Raw genomic sequence first — 22,815 nt, 5'->3', positions numbered from 1 at the left:
AACACGGGGCTGCCATGATCTGGGGAACCAGCTGCTCAAGTGGACACACGCCTGCCAGAGGCAATGGTCAAAGCTGCCATGCGGGCTTCCCCCAACACCCCAGTCTGACCAGCAGGGGTTCCCTGCCGCACCCTCTGGGGGCTGGTGAGAGGATGAGCATCTGAATGCCCCCAGCCCCGCACTAGAAGGGTGTCCACCACGCTAACCAGCTCGATATGTGTCAGCTGCTGGGCCAGCACCAGGGGGTCGCAGCACACGCCCAGGATGTCCTTCTGAGCAGCTGGAGGCTTGGCCTTGAGGACGGGCCCTTTGTCCATGGCCGGTGAGCGGAGCTTCTCCCGCAGCTCCTGAAGCTGGCTCCGGGCAGCCAGGGACAGCAGCAGGCTCTGCGTCATCTGGGAGATGGCCTTCTTCACAGTGCCGTTCTCCTGAGGGGCGGGGGTGGAGAAGGCGCTGTTGTGGGCTGGAGGGACCTCCTGGAGGTACCCAGCTCATCTCCAGGGACCTACCCCTCACTAGGCACCTGCCCACAGGGCAGGAGGAGGGGGCCTGGGACCATTCCCACTCTAGCCACAGGGTGTTCATGTGCAGGGGATGCCGAGGGCAGGCCTGTGTGTTGCCGGCCAGCTGAGCTGCCCTCGTGGGGGTGAGAGGCAAATGGGGCCGCCCGGCAGCCCTCTTCAGGAGAGTGACTGCCAAGGGGACCGTGTAGAGAGCTCCCCCAGACAAGGCACCCTGCCAGGGTCTGAGAGGGACCTCACCTCATCACACTGGGTGACCCGATGGGTGATGGCCTTCAACTCAGCCATGGCCTTCTCGTCCTGGAAGTCAAAGGGGAAGGCCTCCGTCCACTCCTTAAGCAGCTGCACGATCTTGGCTGAGAAGGACTTCAGCTTGGCCTGGGTCAGGGAGGGTACAGTGAGGTCTGTGGCTCCCCCCACCCGTCCCCACAGGACCTGCGTCCCCTGCCCCGACACTGGGCTGAGGGCTACCGGGTAGGGACAGACCCCCGCTGCCTTCATCCACCTGCGGTTCTGTCTTTCCCTGCTTCACTTTCCATTCCCCTGACACCAGCTCTCTTCTTCACTTAAATTCATTTTCAAAAGACCACCATGACATAGAAAACTAGTCTCATTTGCTGTAATTAGAAGTTACCCATAAAAAACACGATGAAGGGCCTCCCTGATGGCTCAGTGGTAAAGAACTGGCCTACCAGTGGAGAAGACACAGGTTCAATCCCTGATGCAGGAAGAGCCCACATGCCGCGGAGCAGCTAAGCCTGTGCACCACAGCTCCTGGGCCTGTTCTCCAGAGCCTGGGAGCCACAGCTATTGAGCCCACACACCCTAGAACCCATGCTCCACACAGGAGAAGCCACCACAATGAGAAGCCCGCCCTCTACAACTAGAGAGTAGCCCCCACTTGCTGTAACTAGAAAAAAAAAAAAAACCCTCACAGCAATGAAGATCCAGCACAGCCAAAAATAAAAAGTATCTTTTAAAAAATGATGAAAACCAAGCAAAATCATGAATGTTAAGCAATAAACTGCCTTCTCTCAGTGAAAAGCAGGTTGGCAAGTGCCAGGAAGGACTGCAGACATCCCAGGCGTCCTCTCCCCAGCTCCACACGCATACACAGCTCAAGAAGGGGGTACAGGATGCTCGGTGCCCAGCCCTGCTCAGGTTCACCAAACCCTTCCTGGGCCCACCTTGGCTCCTGCCTGCCCCGGACCAGCTCCCTGTGCCTACCTGGACCATCCTGGCCTTGCCTGCCCTCGGGGCCTGGCCCCCTCATGACTCCACTGCCCACCCCTACACCTGCCTGCCTTATTTAGCCCACTGATTCCACCCTCGGCCCCTGCCCATGCCCTGGTGGTGGCTCCCATGCACTTCAGAGACTCCTCCCCCAGCCACTCATGGCAGAGTCACGGCACCTCAGGAGGCCCTGCTGACAACCCCCAGGTGCCTGCTGCACCCACACTCAGCAGGAACAGGAGGCCTGCGTTCCCTCCTCAGAGGCCCCGCCCTGCACATCACCCCAGACAAGGCTGGCGGGCTCACCCCAGACAAGGCTGGCGGGCTCACCCCAGGCTCCTCTCAGGCCTCTGCTGACCCCTTGCTGACCCTCAACCTCAGATTCCATCTCCCACTCACTCTGTTCTGGCTGTTTTCCACCCATGCCTTCAGGAGCCCTTCCTGGTCCCCATGCTGCAGTCAGGGCCCGTCCCGCTCCCAGCCCAGCAACCCTGAGACAGACCCCCGAGGGGACACTCGGAAGAGCCTTCGCTGCAAACCTCCGGTGGCAGGAGGCCCAGCCAGGTGAAGGGACAGGTCATTGGGAACAGGCCCTGCCGGCTTTTTGCCAGTCTGCCTGCCACCCCTGCTTCTGTACCAGCCCCTGCCCCAGGGCCTCAGGGATAAGCTGTGATTTTGTAACCATCCTGACCACCCAAAGCCTGACTCGGTCAGGAGACGTGACTGTGAGACACCCCTATCTGTGCCACTGCAAACTCCAGCCTGCAGGTGCCGCGGCCACCCCCCTTAGAGGGGGTGGTGACCCAGGAGGTGAGCCGGCCTTCTCCACCAGCTGAGCTGGACTCTCCCTCTGGGGTCCTAGCCTGGGGCAGGAGAGCCGTCCACTGTGGTCCTCCACCGGGAGGGGTGCAGGCACCCGCCAGTGGCAGTCCCTCTAGCACCCTGGGAGTGTGCTCCACGTGCACCCCTGCAGACCCCCAGGGAGCCCAGCTCCAGCGATGCCAGGAGGCCAGACAGGCAGACCTGCCCCCAACAGGAAGGGCCCCTGGCCGGCTCAGCCAGGCCCCATCCTGAGCCAGCTTCTTGCCCAAGCGTGAGTGAGATGGGGACAGTCAGGAGCTCGCTTTACCTTCTCGGACCCAGCCTCCAGCTGCTGCCTCTGCTCCACGCAGAGCTGCCCCACGCGGGCCAGCAGGTCATGAGGGGGGATGAAGACCCGGGAGCTCAGGAGAAACGTGAAGATGTATGTCCTCTGAAGACAGAGATGGAGAGAGTGATGAGGGAGTCAGGCCCGGTGTGGTCCCCAGGGGTGGTGCAGCCAACCCTGCCCCATGGCCCAGCCGCCCCCCAGACCCAGCACCGGCTGCGTAGCTCAGCTCACCCTGAACGCCCTTCCTCGTCCTCACTGCTCCCCAATCCTGCCCACCAGGCACAGCACAGACAAAACCCCACTTGGCAGCAGCTCTCCGCCACCTCCCCTGATGAGCTCAGCTCCCAGCGCTCTTACTCTGCTGGGAGGCTCCCCTACCCACTGCCCGACCCCATGCTGGGAACTAAATCTGAACATGCATGTTGGGGGGACCCTCCGGACCTGGGTGGGCCTGCTGCCCAGGCCACAGTGCTCCCTGGGTCAGGCGCCAAGGGATGCTCCGTGGCCAGTGAGGCGGGGCCTGGGTGGTGGGGGGTCTGTGGGGGTCTTATCTGTGGGGCAGGGCAGGCTCTCCTCAGCCCCAGGATCCCACATCAGAAACTGCTGCAAGCCCCGGTCACCAGTCAGCTGCGGGGCTCGCCCCCATCTGCCACACCAGGACCCCCGGCCCTACGCCTATGCGTCCTTGTCACCGGGCTGTGGTGCCGGCTGAGGGGTGCTCGTGGTCCGAGAGGCGGCAGGACCCAGGGCTCTCAGAAGCTTTTGTCTGATGTGAACTCTGCCAGGCCTCTGCCTGCAGACAGGGCGGACTTGGGGGTGGGGAGGCTGCTTGGGGCTCTCCCGAGGACTCTACTCAGACAGTAATCCACCCCCACCTGGTTGCTGCAGGCTGAGGGGCCCGGGAGCCTCCGCCCCAACTCTAGGCCCAAAGAAGCAAGTCTCCCTTGCTCCAGCCTAACGCCAGCCGGGCTGTTTGTGCTGGGTGTGCAGCTCTGGAACTAGGCTCCACCCTCAGGCCCTCATGGTCCCCACACAGCCTTCAGAGGCCACGGGGAGAGGCGGGCTCCCTGGAGTAGCACGGGGTCCTCTACCAGCAACCCCCCTTCCCCCGCCACCTCCACTCCCAACAACTCCAAGCTGCCCACTTCCTGTCCCCAGGCTGTGCAGCACGCAGACACTAGGGTCCCAGCTGGTCAGCGTGAGACCCTCAAGGACCCCTTCGAAGCGGAAGGGTTTGAATGTGAAGAAAGCCGCCCGGCGGCCACATCTGGGAGCTCTTAGCCCAGGGCAGAGGAGCGCCCAGAGCAGGAGCTGGTGTCTCCGAGGGGTCTGCAGGGCAGGGGCGTGAGGAAAGGCAGGGAGCCCAGGTGCTCACCAGAGGGACCCCATTCTGCCACCACCTGCCCTTTGCTCTCCCCTGGGGCTCAGGCTGGGACCCTGGGGCACAGTATTTTGGGGACAACACGGGAGGAGCTGGCTGAAGAGGCTCCTCTGGGACGGGCTGAGAGGGGAGCCTCCCCCCACGTGAACACAAGGCCACTGACCAGCATGGGGCTTGGAGGTCCCCACCCCTGGGGGCTGCAGCCCTGCCCTGGGCGTCTTCAGGGCCTGGGCTCCCCTATTCCCGGCTCTGCCACCCAGAACCTCGGCTGCCATGCCTGCACCCCCAACAGCGGCCCCAGCCGGGTGAGAGGACGGATGGGGTGGATGGATGGACAGACAGAGTTGTGGATAGTACCCTGGGAGGGAGGGAGGCAGCCTGGCAGATGAGGGTGGGCCAGGAAGCCGGGAAGCCCAGCTGGAGGGCGGAGGGGGCGGCTGCTCCCCACCCTCCCTCGCAGCCCCGTGTGTGACGTGGCCCCTAGGACGGAGGGGCGCCTGGAGAGGGAGCCAGGAGCAAGCCCACTCCGCCATGAGCGGTCACTACCGGCAGCAGAAGGGAAGCCACACACGACAGGGGACACTCTCACGCTTCCAAGGACGTGCCAATGTCATCTGGAGGGACGGGGAGGCCTGGGGCTGCCCTGCCCGCATGGGCAGGTGCCCCAGGGTCTGTAGGTGGCGGGAGTGGAAGTCATTCTGAAGCATGGCGGCTCGGGAACAAAGTCAGCTTCCCAGCTCAGAGATAGGCCCCAGGCTGAGTGGACCCTCCCCGGAACCCCGCAGCACCGCCCTGCCCCTGAGCCTCCTCTTCTCCCCCAGGGCCACCTCCTACTCGCCTGGGGGCAGTAGGGGCAGAGATGGGCGGGGCGGGAGAGCAGGGGAGGGGAGGGCAGGGCTCCCGGCCGCCCTGCGCCGCCCCCCGCGGCTCCGTCCACTCTGACCCGGCCTCCCTTCCCAGCCCAGCCTCCCTCCCCGGCCGTCCCCGTCGGTCACCAGGCACTCACGTCAGGGTAATAGTCCACTGTGGGGACCAGGTGCTCCATCAGGGCCTCCAGGGACCCCGAGATGAGACGTCCATCTTGGAAGATGAGGTCCCCAGAGCCGCCGGCCCCACCGCCTCGCTCCCCCATGCCGGGCTGCCCCTGTCCACTACAGCTGGGCCCGAGGATGCTGGAGAAGACCACGGACGTCTGGGGCATAGTTTCCTGGGAGGAAGGAATGGGGCCGTCAGACATCAAAAGCTCCTCCGCCCAGCCCTCCTTCCCGGCCAGCTGCCGGGAGGGCCTGAGCCCCAGCAGGGCCGGGAGGGGGTCATCAGATGTCAGTGCAGGCAGAGGACAGGCTCCTCAGTGGCCCTGAAGCCACTGATCAAGATGTCTGATAAACATTTCCTCAGCATCTGCTCTGTGCATACCAGACCTCATTCCAGCGACCTGGACACACAGCACTCTGCCTCCTGGGGTTCCGTCCCAGCAGAAAAGCCAAACCATGGGGAAGAATTAAAAACAGCACCAGGGGACACCAAGTGTGTAGAGGTGGCCACAGCAGCCGTAGGGAGGCGGCCCTGAGGCAGGCTGAGCGTGGGCTGTGCGGCTTCCGGCATAATAGAGGGATGTTCCAGGTACAAGGCACAGCCGGTGCCGAGGTCCTGAGGCCAGGGCGCGGGAGGGGATCAGCAGGAGAGTAGTCTGGGGAGTGACCAGCCTGACCGTACACACTGGCGGCCCAGGGTGAAGCCAGCGAGTGACCCAGGAGGCGTGGGCGCTCCGGGCACAGGAGTGACCTGACTCAGGGGGAGGGTCACTGTGGCCACCGTGTGGAGACCAGCAAGGGAGAGATCTGAGAACCAACTGGTCTGGGCTTTGCCATAACAAGACCCTGGAAGAGATGGCTCAGGTCAGGTGACAGAGGAGTGGAGCAGGGTCGGCTCTGGACACTGGGATGGGTGGTCTTTGACCTGAGCCACTGACCGGCATGGGGGAGGGCTCTGAGGGTGGCGTCTGGGGAAAGACCTGGAACTTGCTTTGGACTCGCTGGATCTGAAATGCCTGTTAGATGCAGGTGTTGGGCAGCAGTCTGGGCTTCAGTGTGACGGTTGAGGGTAACCCCTCGCACGGCAGCCAGGCTCTGCTGGAGGCTCTCCGGAGGCCTGGGACACTCTGCAGCCCTCTGTGCCTCAGTTTCCTCTCCACCCAGGCAGCCGATTCCGCAATGTCAGCGGGTACACACCTGCCAGCCCGAGGCTCGGGAACCAGCACCCGTGGGTACACTTTCCTTCCTACTCCCTGGACGGGTGGAGGGGGGCCTACCCCACCCGCTGGGCTAGTCCCCCCAGGCAGGACAGGGAGACTGAAGTAGGGGTGGAAGAGCTGGCCCTTCCTGCCTCTGCGGGGACTGTAGCCAGGTCTCACCCTCTCAGGTCACCAGCAGGCAGGGGCTACCACCCCACGCCCAGCTCCCCAGGCAGCCACACTGACCTCTCCAAGCCCTGGGAAGCAGAAAGAGCCCCCAGGGCCAACCTGCCAGGGATGCTGCCTTCAACCGGACCTGGTCTGCTCTCTCAGTGGGACCAGGGCCAGCCCTGGAGCCCTTCCGGCCTCAGCTTCCCCACCGTGCAGAGCCAACAGCAGCCACGATTACTTTACTGCCACAAAGGACCCCTCCAAAAGCTTAACCAGCAGAGCCCGCTCCCGCCCCACAGCACATAAGCCGAGCCTCACACCAGGCTGAAAGGGGCCCTGGGTCAAAAGACACTGGCTTCCCTGGCAAACGCCTGGAGGTCCCCTTAGAATTCTCAGAACATCCTTTGAGATGAGGGCAAGTGCTCAAGGGAAGTCCCCGGGGCCAAGGCCGGGACTGCAATATCTGTCCCCCAGGCTCCGTGCCGCCCCTGCTCCACGGGTTCAGACTCACAGAACACTCCCCGCAACCCATGTTAAAACGAACATTCCCAGGCCCCACTGGGTCAGAAATCTGGGTTGGGTCTTCTTTACTGCTCAGGTCAAAGACTCACTGACTCGGACAAACTCTTCATCTTTCAGATAATGAATCAGAGGCTCTACAAGAAGGAACTCAACTGAGGAAACCCTAGGATTTCCAAGTCCGGCCTAGGTGCCACCACCTCTAGGAAGCTCCCCTGGGTTAACCCCTGGACTGCTGACCCACAAGGCGAGAAGTGCCTGATCACCCACCTCAACGTCTTCCTGTCTGGCTGGAGCCCGGCCCGCAGCCACACTCAGGAATCATTTGGGGGAGGAAACGGTGGACACCCTGGTGGCTGCTCTGCTGCTGTCACTAGCTCCAGAGGGGACCTGGACCCCAGAGCTTCAGCTGAGGGGCCATCGCTGTGGGGTGACTTTCCCACGATCACACAGTTCTGGGTTCAAAAGGTGACCTGAGCCTGGTAACTGTGGTCAGCTGGACATCCTGACCCCAAGCTTCTTGGCCATCAGAGATGGCGTTTCCGGAGCCCCTGGCCCCTCACCTGCAGAGGGAGTAGGCTGCTCTGGTCAGGAGGTGCTATAGAGGGGGCACGCTGATACCCCCACTAACTTGCACAGTCCCCACCCGATCCCCCACAGGGCAAGGCCACCTGCAGGGACACCTACCCCAGGGCTAGGAGGTCAGGAGCCAGTGGGAAGCCAGCCTGGGGACTCAACCCTCCTAGCTCTGCCACCCATAAGGGGATGGATGAGTCCAGCAGGAGGCCATGGGGCGAGTTCTACTCTGGGCACCAGCCCACCACTCCCTGGGAGCCTCAGCACTCACTGTCTCCCTTGACCGATGAGGGGCAGACGCTCAGGGTGGAGTCACCTACCCAGGGGTGGAGGCCCCGTCCACGTGTCCTGGACTCATCATGCTGCTCCCACCCCAAGGCTCCCCTCCTGTGTGAGGGTCTCTGTTCCCCCAGAGACTGTGTCCCAGCATCTGCCTACGCACAGCCCAGGAGGTCATAGAAACGAGCAGCCCGGGTGAGGCCCATCCCTCCAGCTTGGGGTGGTGACCCCTCTCACAGTGGTGACCCCACCACTGGACTCACCAGATGCACAAGACCCCATCAGCTCCGTTCAGTTGCTCAGTCATGTCCGACTCTTTGCGACCCCATGAATTGCAGCACACCAGGCCTCCCTGTCCATCACCAACTCCCAGAGTTCACTCAGACTCACGTCCATTGAGTCAGTGATGCCGTATCAGTCATTAAATGACATCAGCAGATGTGACCGTGACAAGTACATCAATGCACAGAGGATATCCAGCCACCCCGGCCATGCTCATCACAGAGATTACTGCAAGGGAGCAGAGGAGGGAGGGGACTTGCTTTCCATTCTACACATTTGTCAGCTATCTGATAACGTTTCTAAATGGCACATCTATCTTGTCATCTTTTAAATAACTTTTCTTTTTTAGTGCAAAGAAGCTGAGTTTTGAAATCAGCACTTTTTATAAAGGCAACATAGGCTTCCTAGGTGGAGCTAGTGGTAAAGAATCCACCTACCAACGTGGGAGACACAAGAGACTTGCGTTCCATCCCTGGGTGGGGAAGATCCCCTGGAGAAGGACATGGTGACCCACTCCAGTATTCTTGCCCGGAGAATCCCATGGACAGAGGAGCCTGGCAGACTACAGTCCATGGGGTCATAAACAGCTGGACACAACTGAAGAGACTTGGCACGCATGCATCAGTTCAGTTGCTCAGTCGTGTCTGACTCTGCGACCCCATGAATTGCAGCATGCCAGGCCTCCCTGTCCATCGCCATCTCCCGGAGTTCACTCAGACTCACGTCCATCGAGTCCGTGATGCCGTCCAGCCATCTCATCCTCAGTCGTCCCCTTCTCCTCCTGCCCCCAATCCCTCCCAGCATCAGAGTCTTTTCCAATGAGTCAACTCTTCTCATGAGGTGGCCAACGTACTGGAGCATGCATAAAGGCACAATAAACAGGTGTGGGTCTGCAGGCAGAAGCATGGCCCCATCCAGCAAGTCACCTGTGAGGTGGGCTTCAAGGTAGAGGCCCAAAGCTTCTCGGGGAATTGGGAGAGCCCACAGGGGCTGTGCGGGACCACCCCAGCCTGTCCCCTACCCTAGGACCCATCCTGGGGCCAGATCTCCCTGACCACAAGCCTCCTCCCCCTCCTCTGTACACTGAGCCCTGTGGATCCCGAGGACCACCCCCCAGAGCCCCTTCCTTACTGGCCCCTGCCCAGTCCCTAGGAGAACCCATCCCTGCCTGGTTATGAGCACCTTGGGGAGGGTCTCCAGGCTCAGTGCCAAGTGGGAGGAGACAGGTTCCCTGAGTGGGTCTTCTAGGACAGGAGTTTAGATCACGCCTGGGTTTGAATCCCAGCTCTGCAACAGGCCAGGTCCTTGCTCCTAGACGAATCTAAGCAGCCTTGATTTCCTCAGCTGTCAAATGGGGATGACGGCAGGACCACCCCTGCTGAGACCTCTGCCTGGCATCTCTGCTGGCCCTGTGGTCCCTCCTGCGCCCACCCATGAGGCCCTCCTCTCAGTTCCAGCAAGAGCCACACACCTGTGTTTCCAACCCCCCCGGACTGGACCTCTTCTCAGGCAGGAGCCACTCAGAGCAGAGCACCAGGAAATCCGGGCTCCTGTCTCAGGAGGGAACTCACAGCACGAGCAGTTGCAAGCAGGAGTACAGCAGCTATTAGGAGGGGCTCCTGCTCCTGCTGGACTGAGCACGCGCCCCCATATTGGTCACTCTGTGCGTCCCCTCGTGCCTGGATGAGGGAGTGTGCTCCGGGGCAGCCTTGGGAGCAGATGCCAGCAGGGGGTCCACATGCAGAGGTGGGGCTGAAACCATCACTGAGCCCCAAGGGCTGTGCAAGGGAGGAAGAGCTAAAATCTCTCCTCATGCAAACCACAGATTTACATCCCCACAACCTGCTTTTGTAAACTCAGTGCCTGCGGAACATCTGAACAGACAAGCAGTGCGCCCACGGTGGACATGAGTCCACCTTGAGCATCTGTGGACGCGTGAGCTGCACACCCAGGGGCTGGGCCAGGCCAGAGTCTGAGCTGTCCCCACAAGCAGGTCTAAGTGCGTGACACCGCAGCCTTGGGCCCTGGGGCCTCGAGCCCTGGGGGGATCTGATGAAAACAACGCCTGAGTGACACCAGGGCCAACTGCTGGTGCTCACAGGGTTAAGGTGGGGCGGAGAGGAGTAGGGGCTTCCCTGGTGGCTCAGTGGTAAAGAATCCTCCTGCCAATGCAAGCAGACATGAGAGACTCAAGCTTGATGCCTGGGTCGGGAAGATCCCCTGGAGGAGGGCATGGCAACCCACTCCAGTATTCTTGCCTGGAGAATCCCATGGACAGAGGAGCCTGGCAGGCTACAGACTGTGGGGTCGCAAAGAGTCGGACATGACTGAAGCGACTAAGCACACACACGTGCAAGAGAGGAGTACCAACTACGGTGTAATGCGAGAGCTCACACCAAGGGTGAGAGGGGGCACAACAGAGCGTGCTCATGGATGAGCTGCTCCAGAAAACCGATACTCAGCGACTTCTCTCCCAGTGGGCGTGTTCCAACCCTCCCTGCTGCACACAAAAGATCAGAAACACAGCTAAGAAACAGATCAGCAACAGATCCGGGGGCTTCTACAGCCACAGCTGGGGAGGAGACCCCACCTCCCACGCTAACCCTAACAGCAAGGGGAGGCCCTGCTCAACACCCAGGGCAGGGGCTGGTCTCCACATCAGTCACATGCCTCATCAAGCGGGTCACGGCCAGCATACACGAGGAAAGAAGCGGCAGACATCCAAACTAAAAAGAGCCCTCACACCAAAAATATTAAACCCACATAGGGATAATCCTTCCTAAACACATCCCACCAAGACAGTCTGAGGGTCTGGCACTGGGAAGAACCCCTCCCCGCAAGAGCATTGAGCCCTGAAGGCCAGCAGGGCTTGAGTACAAGAGCTCCACGGGGCTGGGGGAAACAGACTCCACTCTCGGAGGCCACATACAAGGTCTTGTGTACACCAAGACCAAAGCAGTACCTCCACAAGGACCTGGGCAAGACATACTTAGGGATCTTGGACACTCTCCTGGGGAGGCAGAGGTCAGCTGACCTGACCTTGCCAACAGCCTGCAGGCTCCAGCACTGGAACGCCTCAGGCCAAACAACCAGCAAGACAGGAGCACAGTGCCACCTGCTGCCTGAGGTCATACTGAGCTCACAGCCACCTCAAAACACACCACTTGACACAGCCCTGCCCGTCAGAGGGACAAGACCCAGCTCCAAGAGGGAAGGCACCAGGCTCCCAAAGCCCCAGTACCAACCTCGTCCACCAGGGGGCAGACACTAGAAGCAAGAGGAACTACCATCTTGCAGCCTGCAGAAGGGGGACCACAAACAGAAAGTAAGACAAAATGAGATGACAAAGAAATAAGGTGCAGATGAAGGAGCAAGACAGAAAACGCCACAAAGACAACTAAATAAGAGGAAATAGGCAAACTACCTGGAAGAGAAGTCAGAGAAATGACAGTAAAAATGATGCAAAATCTCAACAACAACAAAAAATGCAAGCACAGACTGAGAAAATACAAGAAATGTTTGACAAAGAGAAGATTTAAACAACAAAACCAGATACACAACACAATAACTGACATGAAAAATACATAAAAAGGAGTCAATAGCAGAATAACTGAAGCAGAAGAATGAGTAATTAGCTGGAAGTCAAGAGTGGTAGAAATAACTTCCATGGAACATAATAAAAGAAAAAGGAATGAAAAGAACTGAGGACAGTCTCAGACCTCTGGGACAACATTAAACACACCAACATTTGCATTAGATGGATCCCAGAAGAAGAAGACAAAGATAAAGGGCCTGAAAAAATATTTGAAGAGATTAAAAAAACTTCCCTAACATGGGAAAGGAAACAGTCACCCAAGTCCAGGAAGTGTAGAGAGTCCCATACAGGATAAAACCAAGGAGGAACATGCTGAAACACACAGTAATCAAACTGACAAAAATTAAATACAAACAAAAAATACTGAAAGCAAAAAAGGAAAAGCAACAGATAACATACAAGGGAATCCCCATAAGGTTATCAGCTGGTTTTTCAGCAGAAACTCTGCAGGCCAAAAGGGAGTAACACAATATATTTAAAGTGATGAAAGGGGAAAACCCAGCAAGGCTCTCATTCAGATTCAACAGAAAAATCAAAAGCTTTACAGACAAGCAAAATCTAAGAGAATTCAGTGCCATCAAACAGCTTTACAATAAATGCTAAAGGAACTTCTCTCGGTGGGAAATGCAAACTAAAAAAGCTACAATAGATATACACACAAAAAAGAAAAAGCTACCCAAACACAACACTAAAAATAGTCACCGAATCACAGAAGAAGAGAACAAAAGAGGAAAGGAAGGAAAAAAGACTTAAAAAAAAAAAACAAATCCAAAACAATTAAGAAATCATACATATCAATAATCACCTTAAATATAAATGGATTAAATGCTCCAACCAAAAGACACAGATTGGCTGAATGGATATAAACACAAGACCACTCTGTATGCTGTCTACAAGAGACCTACTTCAGATCTACAGACAGAAAATGAGGGAATGGAAAAGATATTCCATGCAAAGTGAAATCAAAAGAATACTGGAGTAGCAATACTCATATCAGACAAAGTAGACTTTAATTTAACAACTATTAGAGGCTTCCCTGATGATTCAGTGGTAAAGAATCCACCTGCCAACGCAGGAGATGTGGGTTTGATACCTGGGCCAGAAAGATCCCAAACGCCGCAGAGCAACTAAGTCCGGGTGTCACTACCACTCAGTCTGTGCTCTGGAGCCCCGGAAGTGCAACCACTGAGCCCATGAGACACATCTGTCAAAGCCTGTGTGCCCTAGAGGCCATGCTCCACACAAACAGAAGCCACTGCAATGAGAAGCCCTGCACTGCATCTAGAGAGTAGCCCCCACTCGCCACAACTAGGGAAAAGCCTGCAGAGCAACGAAGACAGCAATGCCAAAAACAAATAAACAGACAGACTATTACAGAGACAAAGAAGGACACTACACAGTGACCAAGAGATCAATCAAAGAAAAAGATATACCAACTGTAAATATATAGTACCCAACACAGGAGCACTTCAATATATAATTTAAATGGCAACAACCACAAAAGAGGAAATCAACAGTAACACAACAGTAACGGGGGGCTTTAACATTCCACTTAAACCAATGGACAGATCATCAAGACATAAAATCAATAAGGAAAGAAGTCTTAAATGACACATTAGACAAGATGGACTTCCTTGAAATTTATAGGGCATTCCATCTGAAAGAAGCAGAATACACTTTCTCAAGTGCACATGGAACATTCTCCAGGATAGATCACACCTTGGGCCACAAATCAAGCCTAGGTAAACTTAAGAAAACTGAAATAATATCACACATCTTTTCTGACCACAAAACTATGAGATTAGAAATAAATTGCAGGAAAGAAATAGTAAAAACACACAAACATGTTGAGGCTAAACAACATGTTACAAAACAACCAATGGATCATGAAAAAAGTCAAGGAGGAAATCAAAAACACCCAGAAACACATATGACAACAAAAACATGATGATCCAAATATGCAGTTCTAAGAGGGAAGTTTACAGTGATACAATCTTACCTCACAAAACAAGAAAAATCTCAAATAAACCACCTAACCTTACATCTAAAGCAACAAGAGAAAGAACCAACAAAATCCAAAGTTAGTAGAAGGAAAGACATCATAAAGAGCAGAGCAGAAATAAACGAAATAGAGATGAAGAAAGCAATCAAAAAGATTAATGAAGTTAAAAAAAAAAAACTGGTTCTGTGAAAATAAACAAAACTAATAAACCTTTAGCCAGATTCATCAAGAAAGAAAGGGAAAGGGCTGAAATCAATAAAATGAGATATGAAAAAAGAGAAGTTACAGTGGACACCACAGAAATACAGAGATCATAAGAGACAACTACAAACAACTATATGCCAATAAAAAGAAAAATCTAGAAGAAATAGACAAATTCTCGGAAAGGTACAACCATCGAAGACCGAATCAGGAATAAACAGAAATTATGTACAGACCAATCACAAGTTCTAAAATTGAAAGTGATTAAAAAGCTTTCAAACAAAAGTCCAGGACAAGGTGGCTTCACAGGCGAATTCTATCCAATATTTAGAGAAGAGTTAAAACCTATCTTTCTGAAACTCTTCCCCAAAATCACAGAGGATAAAACATTTCCAAGCTCAGTCTATAAGGCCAACATCACCTTGATACCAAAAACAAAGATACCACAAAGAAAGAAAATTACAGGCCAATATCACTGATGAACATAGACACAAAAATCCTCAACGAAATACTAGCAAACCAAATGCAACAACACATTAAAAGGCCCATACACCATGATCAAGTGGGATTTATCCCAGGGACGCAAGGATTCTTCAATATATGCAAATTAATCAATGTGATAACACAATTAACAAACAGGAATAAAAGCGATATGATCATCTCAATAGATGCAGAAAAAGCTTTTGACAAAATTCAACACCCATTTATGACAAAAACTCCAGAAACTGGGCACAGAAGGAAACTTCCTCACCATAAAAAAGATATACATCAAGCCACAGCTAACATCATTCTCAACTGTGAAAAACTGAAAGCATTTCCTCTGAGATCAGGAACAAGACAAGGATGTTCACTCTCATCACTTTTATTCAATACAGTTTTTGAAGTTCTAGTCATGGCAATCAGAAAAAATAATAATAAAAGGAAACCAATTGGAAAAGAAGTAAAACTGTCAATGTTTGCAGATGACATGATACTATACATAGAAAATCCTAAAGACATTACCAGAAAACTATTAGAGTTCATCAATGAATTTCGTAAAGTTGCAGGATACTAAATTAATACACAGAAATATCTTGCATTCCTATACAGCAACAATGAAAGATCAGAAAGAGAAATTAAGAAAACAATCCCATTTACCACTGCATCCAAAAGAATAAAATGTCTAGGAATAAACCTACCTAAGGGGGCAAAAGACCTGTACTCAGAAAACTGTAAGATGCTGATGAAAGAAGTCAAAGATGATACAAACAGATGGAGCGATATCCATGTTCTTGGATTGGAAGAATCAATACCGTGAAAATGAGACTACTACCCAAAGCAATCCACAGATTCAATGCAATCCCTATCAAATTACCAATGGAATTTTTCACAGAATTAGAATAAAAACATTACAATTTGTAAGGAAACACAGTTCAGTTCAGTTGAAACACAAACGACCCCAAATAGCCAAAGCAATCTTGAAAAAGAAAAACAGAGCTGGAGGAATTAGGCTCCCTGACTTCAGACTATATTACAAAGCTACATTAATCAAAACAGTATGGTACTGGCACAGAAACAGAAATATAAGTCAATGGAACAGGATAGATAGTCCAGAGATAAACCCACATACCTATGGTCAACTAATTTATGACAAAGGAGGCAAGAGTATACAAAGAAGAGAAGACAGTCTCTTCAGTAAGTAGTGCTGGTAAAACTAGATAATTGCATGTTAAAGAATGAAATTAGAACACTCTCTAACATGAAACACAAAAATAAACTCAAGATAGATTAAAGACCTAAATATAAGACTAGATACTATAAAACTCTTTGAGAAAAACATAGGCAGGACACTCTCTCACATAAATAGCAACAAAATCTTTTTGGATCCACCTCCTAGAGTAATGAAAATAAAAATAAAAATAAATAAATGGGACCTAATAAAACTTAAAAGCTTTTGCACAGCAAAGGAAACCATAAACAAAATGAAAAAACAATCCACAGAATGGGGGACAATATCTGTGTACAAAGCTACCAACAAAGGATCAATCTCCAAAATACACAAACAGCTCATGCAGTTCAATAACAAAAAATAACTCAATTGGAAAGTGGCCAGAAGATCTAAATAGACATTTCTCCAAAGAAGACACATATATGGCCAAAAACCACATGAAAAGATGCTCAACATCACTAGTTATTAGAGAAATGAAAATCAAAACTACAGTGAGGTATCACCTCACACCAATCAGAATGGCCATCATCAAAAGTCTGGAGGCGGGAACTGCTGGTGCAGGGTATGGAAGAACAGAGAGCTCCCCTGGCTGCCAGTTTCCCTACAGTGACCCCTGCTGGTAGAACCTGATAGGAAACCAGCTGTCCAGAATGGTAATTGCCAAAGCCTGGTCACCAAACTCAGTGGAAAGTTGGGTTTGGAGCTGGAAAACCAACAGGCACAAGAGGAAAAAAAGAAGAAAAAAGAAAAAAAGTGCTGGAGAGGATGTGGAGAAAAGGGAGGCCTCCCACACTGTTGATGGAAATGTAAATTGGTGCAACCATTATGTAGAACAGTAAGGAGGTTCCCTAAAAAAGCCAGATGCAGCTCTACTATGTGACCCAGCAATCCCTCTCCTGGGCATACATTCAGAGAAAACCGTGATTCAAAAAGACACATGCATCCCAGTGTTCACTGCAGCACCATTTACAATAGCCAAGACGTGAAAGCAACCTCAACGTCCATTGGCAGAGGGACAGATAAAGAAGACGTGGTGTGTGTACACACAATGGAATATAATTCAGCCAGAAAAACAAATGAATTAGTGCCATCTGCAGCCACACAGAGACTGTCATACTGAGTGAAGTCAGAGACAGACAAATACTATGTATCGCTTATATTAGTGTAATCTTTAAAAATGGTACAAATGGTAAGGAAAAAAATAACAGATGTATAAAACAGACTTATGGCTACCAGGGCAGGGGGGAAGGAAAGGGAGGGATAAATTGGGAGGTTGGGACTGACATGTACATACTTGGAGGGGGTTGCCATGCCCTCCTCGAAGGGATCTTCCTGACACAGGGATCGAACCAGCCTCTCTTACATCTCTTGTATGGGCAAGCAGGTTCTTTATCACTAGTGCTTCCCGGGAAGCCCTATATACACACTACTGTATGTAAAATAGATAACTAATAAGGATGTACTATATAGCACAGAGAACTCAACTCAATACTAAGTAATGATCTAGATGGGAAATGAATCTTAAAAAAAGAGTGGATATAGGTATATGTATAACTGATTCACTTTGCTGTACAGCAGAAACTAATGCAACCTTGTAAGTCAACTATACTCCAATAAAATTCTTTTTAAATGAAATAACAGTAGCTAAAACTCTGAGTACTTTGTATGTGCCACCAGTGACACTATTGCTGGAGTGGAATCATCTCATTCATCCTCACCATAACCCCAAGTGAGCAAACGCTACTCTCTGCATGCTGCCAGTGAGGACAAGGCACAGAGAGGCCACGTAACTGTCCAGGGTCACACAGCAGATAATCCGAGGAAGCAGATACAGTGGGGGCTTCAGAGCTGCCATTGACAAGTCTGATAAACCTTCAGTAGGTGATGATGATGAAGACATGGAGATTCTGGAAGACACAGAGAAGAGTTCAAGATGGAGGTGACTGCAGCATGGCCAGGATGGCGGCAAAGGTGGTCAGGCAGGCCTGTGTCTGTGCCTGGATCAGCCTCTTGTGGCTCTCTCAGGACCCTCAACCTCGCGGAGCCTTAATGACCTCATCTGTAAATGGGCACAGGCAACACTGTTTCAGAGGTATGCTGGGAGGACGGAGTGTGCTCACTGGGGTAAAGCACTGCACACAAGAACGTGTTACCACCTCCCACCTGAGGAGCCAACTCCCACACAGGTACCTACTCCACGCCCCACACAGGCCACTCTAGACACACAGGCCCCTGGGGAGTCAGACCCTGAGGGGATGCTCTAAAACAAACGCAAAGCTGGAGCCGCAGGGTCAGCACCACCAAGAACTCGGCGGCGGCAGCAGTGCACCTTCCCGAGTCAGAACTCACTGTTCTCCGAAGTTTCAGATCCTCTCCTTTAGAAAGCTTTGCTGCTCCTAGTGTGGGCTTTCCTGCCAATCAGGAGACTCAGGTTCCATCCCTGGGTCGGGAAGATCCCCTGGATAAGGCAATGGCAACCCACTCCAGTATTCTTGCCTGGAGAATTCCATGGACAGAGCAGTCTGGTAGGCTATAGTCCATGGGGTCGCAAGAGGCCAACACAACTTGGCAACTAAACAGCAGCAGCAGCTGCACCTGGTGTGGCCCAACACACAGCGCCACCACCTGGCTGGTCACTGAAATGCAGGGCACTGAGTCCCAGCCGAGGCCTGCCAGGTCATGCCCGCACTTGCCCTGGATGTGCTTGTCCGTCTGAAAGTTTTAGCCTCCAGGTGATGAGAGCAGCTTCACCTAGGTCAGTGCCTCTGGTGGCTGCATAACAATCACCTGGAGAATTTAGAAAACCACTTTGCCCAGCTTCCACCGCAACAATTCTAACTGGCGGGGGTACAGCCTGGGCACTAGTGTTTTTCAAGGCTTTCCAGGTGAAAAGGGCAAAGCAACAAGTACTCAGAGCCTCTCTCCTGCCTCCGCTGCTCCTGCCTACAGCCAGACCTGCTTCAAGGCTGCAGACTCAGACAGTGGTGGAGCTCTCTGGAAGCCTCCAGAGGCCAGAACGAGGCAGGGGGGGAGACGGAGCTAGGGTTGGGGGGACAGTGATGGAGCTCCCAGGGATCTGCACCTCTGGCCCAAATCAGCTGGTACTGGTCGGGACAAGGCAGCAGGCCTTTTAAGGGGAGTGGGAGACAGACTCGCACCGCCCCCTCCGACTCCTCACAGCTCTTCCTCTGTTCCGGCAGGAAGGCCAGCACCTTCTAATTATAGGTGCAACCGACTCACAGTCAGGCCGGTAAAAGTGATTCACTGGTTCTTGGAAGCCAGGCCCTCAAGTTTCCCACCTCCTGCATAGGCGCAGGTGGGCACGAGGGCGGGCCCAGGAGCAGGGGGGAGCGGGCACTCCCGCCAGCTCAGGAGCGAACTGGCACTGAGTGCAGAGGCAGATGCCGTTTGTCAGCACTTGTCTGTCCCACACATGGGTTTACCCGGCTCTCCAGGGGCACTATGGAGGAAGAGGGTCCTCCCTTTAACTGGGCCCAGAGTGGCCAAGAATCAGAGGGTGCCAGGTGCCCCTGCACGGGCAGAGCAGCACCGTGGGTGCCGAGTGTGGGCTGGGAGCGGGCAGGGAGGTCCGGTTGGGCAAAGGCTGAGCCGGAGGGGCCCTCTGCTACTGCCTGGATCCGCGGCCACCAGCAGTGTCCAGCGGGCTGGCTGTAGGTCAGGAGGGCCCGGTGGGCCAAGCAAGGGGGCACAAGGGCTTCCTGTGGCTGTACTGATGCCCTTTCCCTTTCCACCCCTCCTCGGCTGCCCCACTGCCTGACCGCAGGCTGTCCTGGCCCCCCAGGCTCCATTTCCTGCTGCCATCCAGAGCCAGACACCAGCTGCCCCTACACCACGGTCCAGCCCAGCCCCTGGCCTCCTAGAAACTACATTCCTTTAACACTCCCTGCCTGCACCCTCACCTGTGACCTTCGCACACACACCTGCTGAGTCCTCTCCTGCGGTTTCAGTACTGGGAGCCGGTGAGAGTCCAGGCTGGAGTCGGGAGACACAGTCTCCACACCGTAGGGAAAATTCTGAGCCGCTCTAAACCTCAGTTTCCTCGGCTGTAAAATGGGCCTAGAGGTTCTTGCGCCTCCTCCCTCGCTGGGTAGGGATGAAGGCTAGATGGGAAAACATGTCCCTGGGAGCGGTACCGGGGCCGTTGTGTGCCACTCGCATCTGTGCCTTGCCTTTGTGGCACCCACGTGGCCCAGCACGGCCAGCCACCACTCCTGACCTACAGCCTGACAGCCATCAGCAGGGCAGAGCAGCAGCAGGGGGATGAGCAGCACCGAGGGCAGAGCTGCTTTTGTCACCTGGAGGCTTCAACTTTCAAAGCGACAAGCACGTCCAGGCAAAGTGCGGGCACGACCCGGCAGGCCTGGGCTGGGACTCAACGCCCTGCATTTCAGGGATCAGCCAGGTGGTGGCGCTGCGGGGACCAGTGGGTGCCGAGGGTGGGCCGGGAGCGGGCAGGGAGACCCTGTGGCTCCACCGCGGCCCGTGCGGGTGTGTGCATGCGCACAACCAGCCGTCCGTCCGCACGGAGCCAGGTGGAAACCCCGGGCAGACTCAGATCACAGGCTTCACAGAGCCTCCAAAGACTGCGGTAAGGCTGACCATTAGAACTCAGCGCCGTTATCTGGCTGCTCTCCTTCCTCCCTCCTGTGTCCCGGGCCCAGCTCCCCAGTAAAGCGCTCGCACCTTAGCCTTGCCTCCATCTCTAGGGAGGCTGAGTTCAGAGAAGGGCAGCTATTCTTCTAGTTTCCACACATACCCCTGCCCCGACTCCCCACATCTGAATGAGACCCAGCGGCTCCTAAGTACCCTGAGGGCCAGGGCTTAGGAGCCGACACCCCTTGACCTGGGTCCAGGCCCCCTCCAGGTGCTGGTTTGGGGCACGTCACTCCATCTGTGTGAGCGCTGGCCGTGTTTGTCAGACGAGATACTGGTCCCCAAACTTCCCGGTGTGGGTGTACAGGAGGGGAGAACCACAAGGGGCCTGTCTTCAGCCTAGAACAAGAGCTCACACACCAGGGGTGTCATAGTTCAGAAAGTAAACGCCGTCCCCTGGGTACTGCTCAGCCAGGCCAAGGACTCTGTGAACACGGGATCCTTCCCACAGGGTATAAGCAGGAGCTCATCCCTGGGTCAGAAAGATACCCTGGAGTAGGAAATGGCAACCCATTCCAGAACTCTTGCCTAAAGAAATCCCAGGGACAGAGGACCGTGGCGGGCTACAGTCCAGGGCGACATCGGATGCAAGTGCTCACACATCACGCTGCGTCCACACAACTCAGGGCGAAGGCCCTTTTTAGGGACTCAGCCTAAAAGCTTAGCTTCCGAGTATGTGCAGCTGCCCTGCACACACACGCACGCACGCACACGCACACACACACACACACACACACACACGTGCACACCTTCTAAGAAACACACCGCACCAAAACATCAAGGACATAGAAACTGCTGGACTGAGGGCCAGGAGGTGAGAGAGGCACAGTCGGGGAGTGAGGAGGCCTCGGGCAGCCCCTGTGCTGTGAGAGATGCAGGCAGAGGTGGGAAAAGGGGGGTTTTAGGACTCTTCTGCAGAAGATTATGAATGAAATTCCCTTTTGCAACGTCTTCAAGAGACTTAGGTAGAGATCTGGGGGCCACTCTCTGCTACCTGCCTTCTAATGTGGCCCTAGTACAGGGGAGTCCATGCCTCCCCATTAGGCAGAGAAATCAGGAGGAGGTATCTGCTGCTGGCCACATGCATGCAAAAGCCAGACACCCACATGTGCACAGTTTTTGTGACTCACAAACTCCAGCTGTGCCCACGAGGGCCTTCAGAGACCCTGCACCTCTGGAGCTATGAGAGGCCCAGGGGTGCTGGCCTTACTAAGATGGCCAGAGCCCGCTCCGTGTATCCGGACGAGCCCATGGCTACTCCTTCGCGCATCTTCACATCCTCCACTCACACCCTCGTCCAGGCCTGGGTAAAGGCCTTTCCCAAGTGCTTTTCCTGCTTCTGGTATGAGAGACCGAACAAGGCCTGGGGGAGGCCTAACCCTGCCCAGTGGTCTCATAAAAGACTTCCACAGCTGAAGCTATCACCAACGATTTACTTAAATATACTTGGGTAAAGAATGTAAGTGACACTTGACTCTAGACAAACATCCAGTTACTGCAGCATCCGTGTGCAGGGTTGTGCGTGCTCCTGACTGTCTGGGGCAACCTTGCACACCCTCCTGGAGGTGTTCCCACACCTGAGGTCTGCTCCTGCCTCACTTCTTGCCTCCCAGCCCTGGGAGGCGATAGTTCCTGCCCAGGAGCAGGGCCCGTAGGGCACTAGTCAGCCCCCTGGCTCGATGCCCGAAGCTCTGGACAGGAAGGTAGGGTGGAAGGGCAGGGCAGGAAGGCGGGATGGGAGGGGAGGGCAGGAAGGGACTTGGGGCAGGAGGTAGGGCAGGGACCTCAACCTTCAGGAGTCACTGGGGAAGGACCCCACCTGTGGGCTCTCAGGGGTCCTCCAGCCTCCTGGCCTCTGATGCCCAGTTAGCTGTTCCTAACACCAACTCAGCTCTCAGGATGCATCCCAGGAAAGGGAAGACACTGCCCAATGGGCATGCATGGCCCCCACCCCAAACGTCTGCATGACACATGTTTCTCAGCCCCAGAGGGAGGAGTCAGAGGGTGGCTCCAGGAATAACTGTCCACCGGCTCTGCCCAGCTAAGAGGGAGGTCAACAGCCCAGGGAGGGGACAGACTCCTGTGCAGCTGGACAGAACAATGTCAGGCCTCCATTCACCGCTGAAGGGGAGGAGCTGTCTAGGCCAGGTGCCCAGGGTACAGTCAGAATATAGGGCTCCTTTCAATCCTGGAGTCTGAAGTTCCGGAAGTTTCTAAATGGAGAAGCAGTTTCTTTGATTAACCTTCTATATATTCTCTTTAATTTACTTTTTTTGTGTGTGGCCATGCC

The 22,815-nt window shown here is 54.3% G+C and overlaps 1 protein-coding gene across 3 annotated transcripts in view; it reads right to left on the bottom strand.

Moving 5' to 3' along the window:
• Window positions 1–22,815, bottom strand: part of LOC120860457 (ras-GEF domain-containing family member 1A) — a 39,283-nt gene that overhangs the window by 5,334 nt on the left and 11,134 nt on the right. For all 3 annotated transcript variants that reach the window (XM_040236269.1, XM_040236268.1, XM_040236270.1), the window contains exons 2-5: window positions 5,292–5,492; window positions 2,884–3,006; window positions 762–899; window positions 207–428 (exon numbers count right to left, since the gene is read on the bottom strand). In XM_040236269.1, the coding sequence (XP_040092203.1) occupies window positions 207–428; window positions 762–899; window positions 2,884–3,006; window positions 5,292–5,486 (678 nt within the window). In that variant the 5' untranslated portion in view covers window positions 5,487–5,492. The remainder of the gene's footprint in view (window positions 1–206; window positions 429–761; window positions 900–2,883; window positions 3,007–5,291; window positions 5,493–22,815) is intronic.

This window comes from Oryx dammah, unplaced genomic scaffold, assembly GCF_014754425.2.
Source record: "Oryx dammah isolate SB20612 unplaced genomic scaffold, SCBI_Odam_1.1 HiC_scaffold_11077, whole genome shotgun sequence".
NCBI lineage: Eukaryota > Metazoa > Chordata > Mammalia > Artiodactyla > Bovidae > Oryx > Oryx dammah.
Note: the sequence above shows the minus strand (reverse complement) of the source record. Positions and strands in the feature narration are given on the sequence as shown.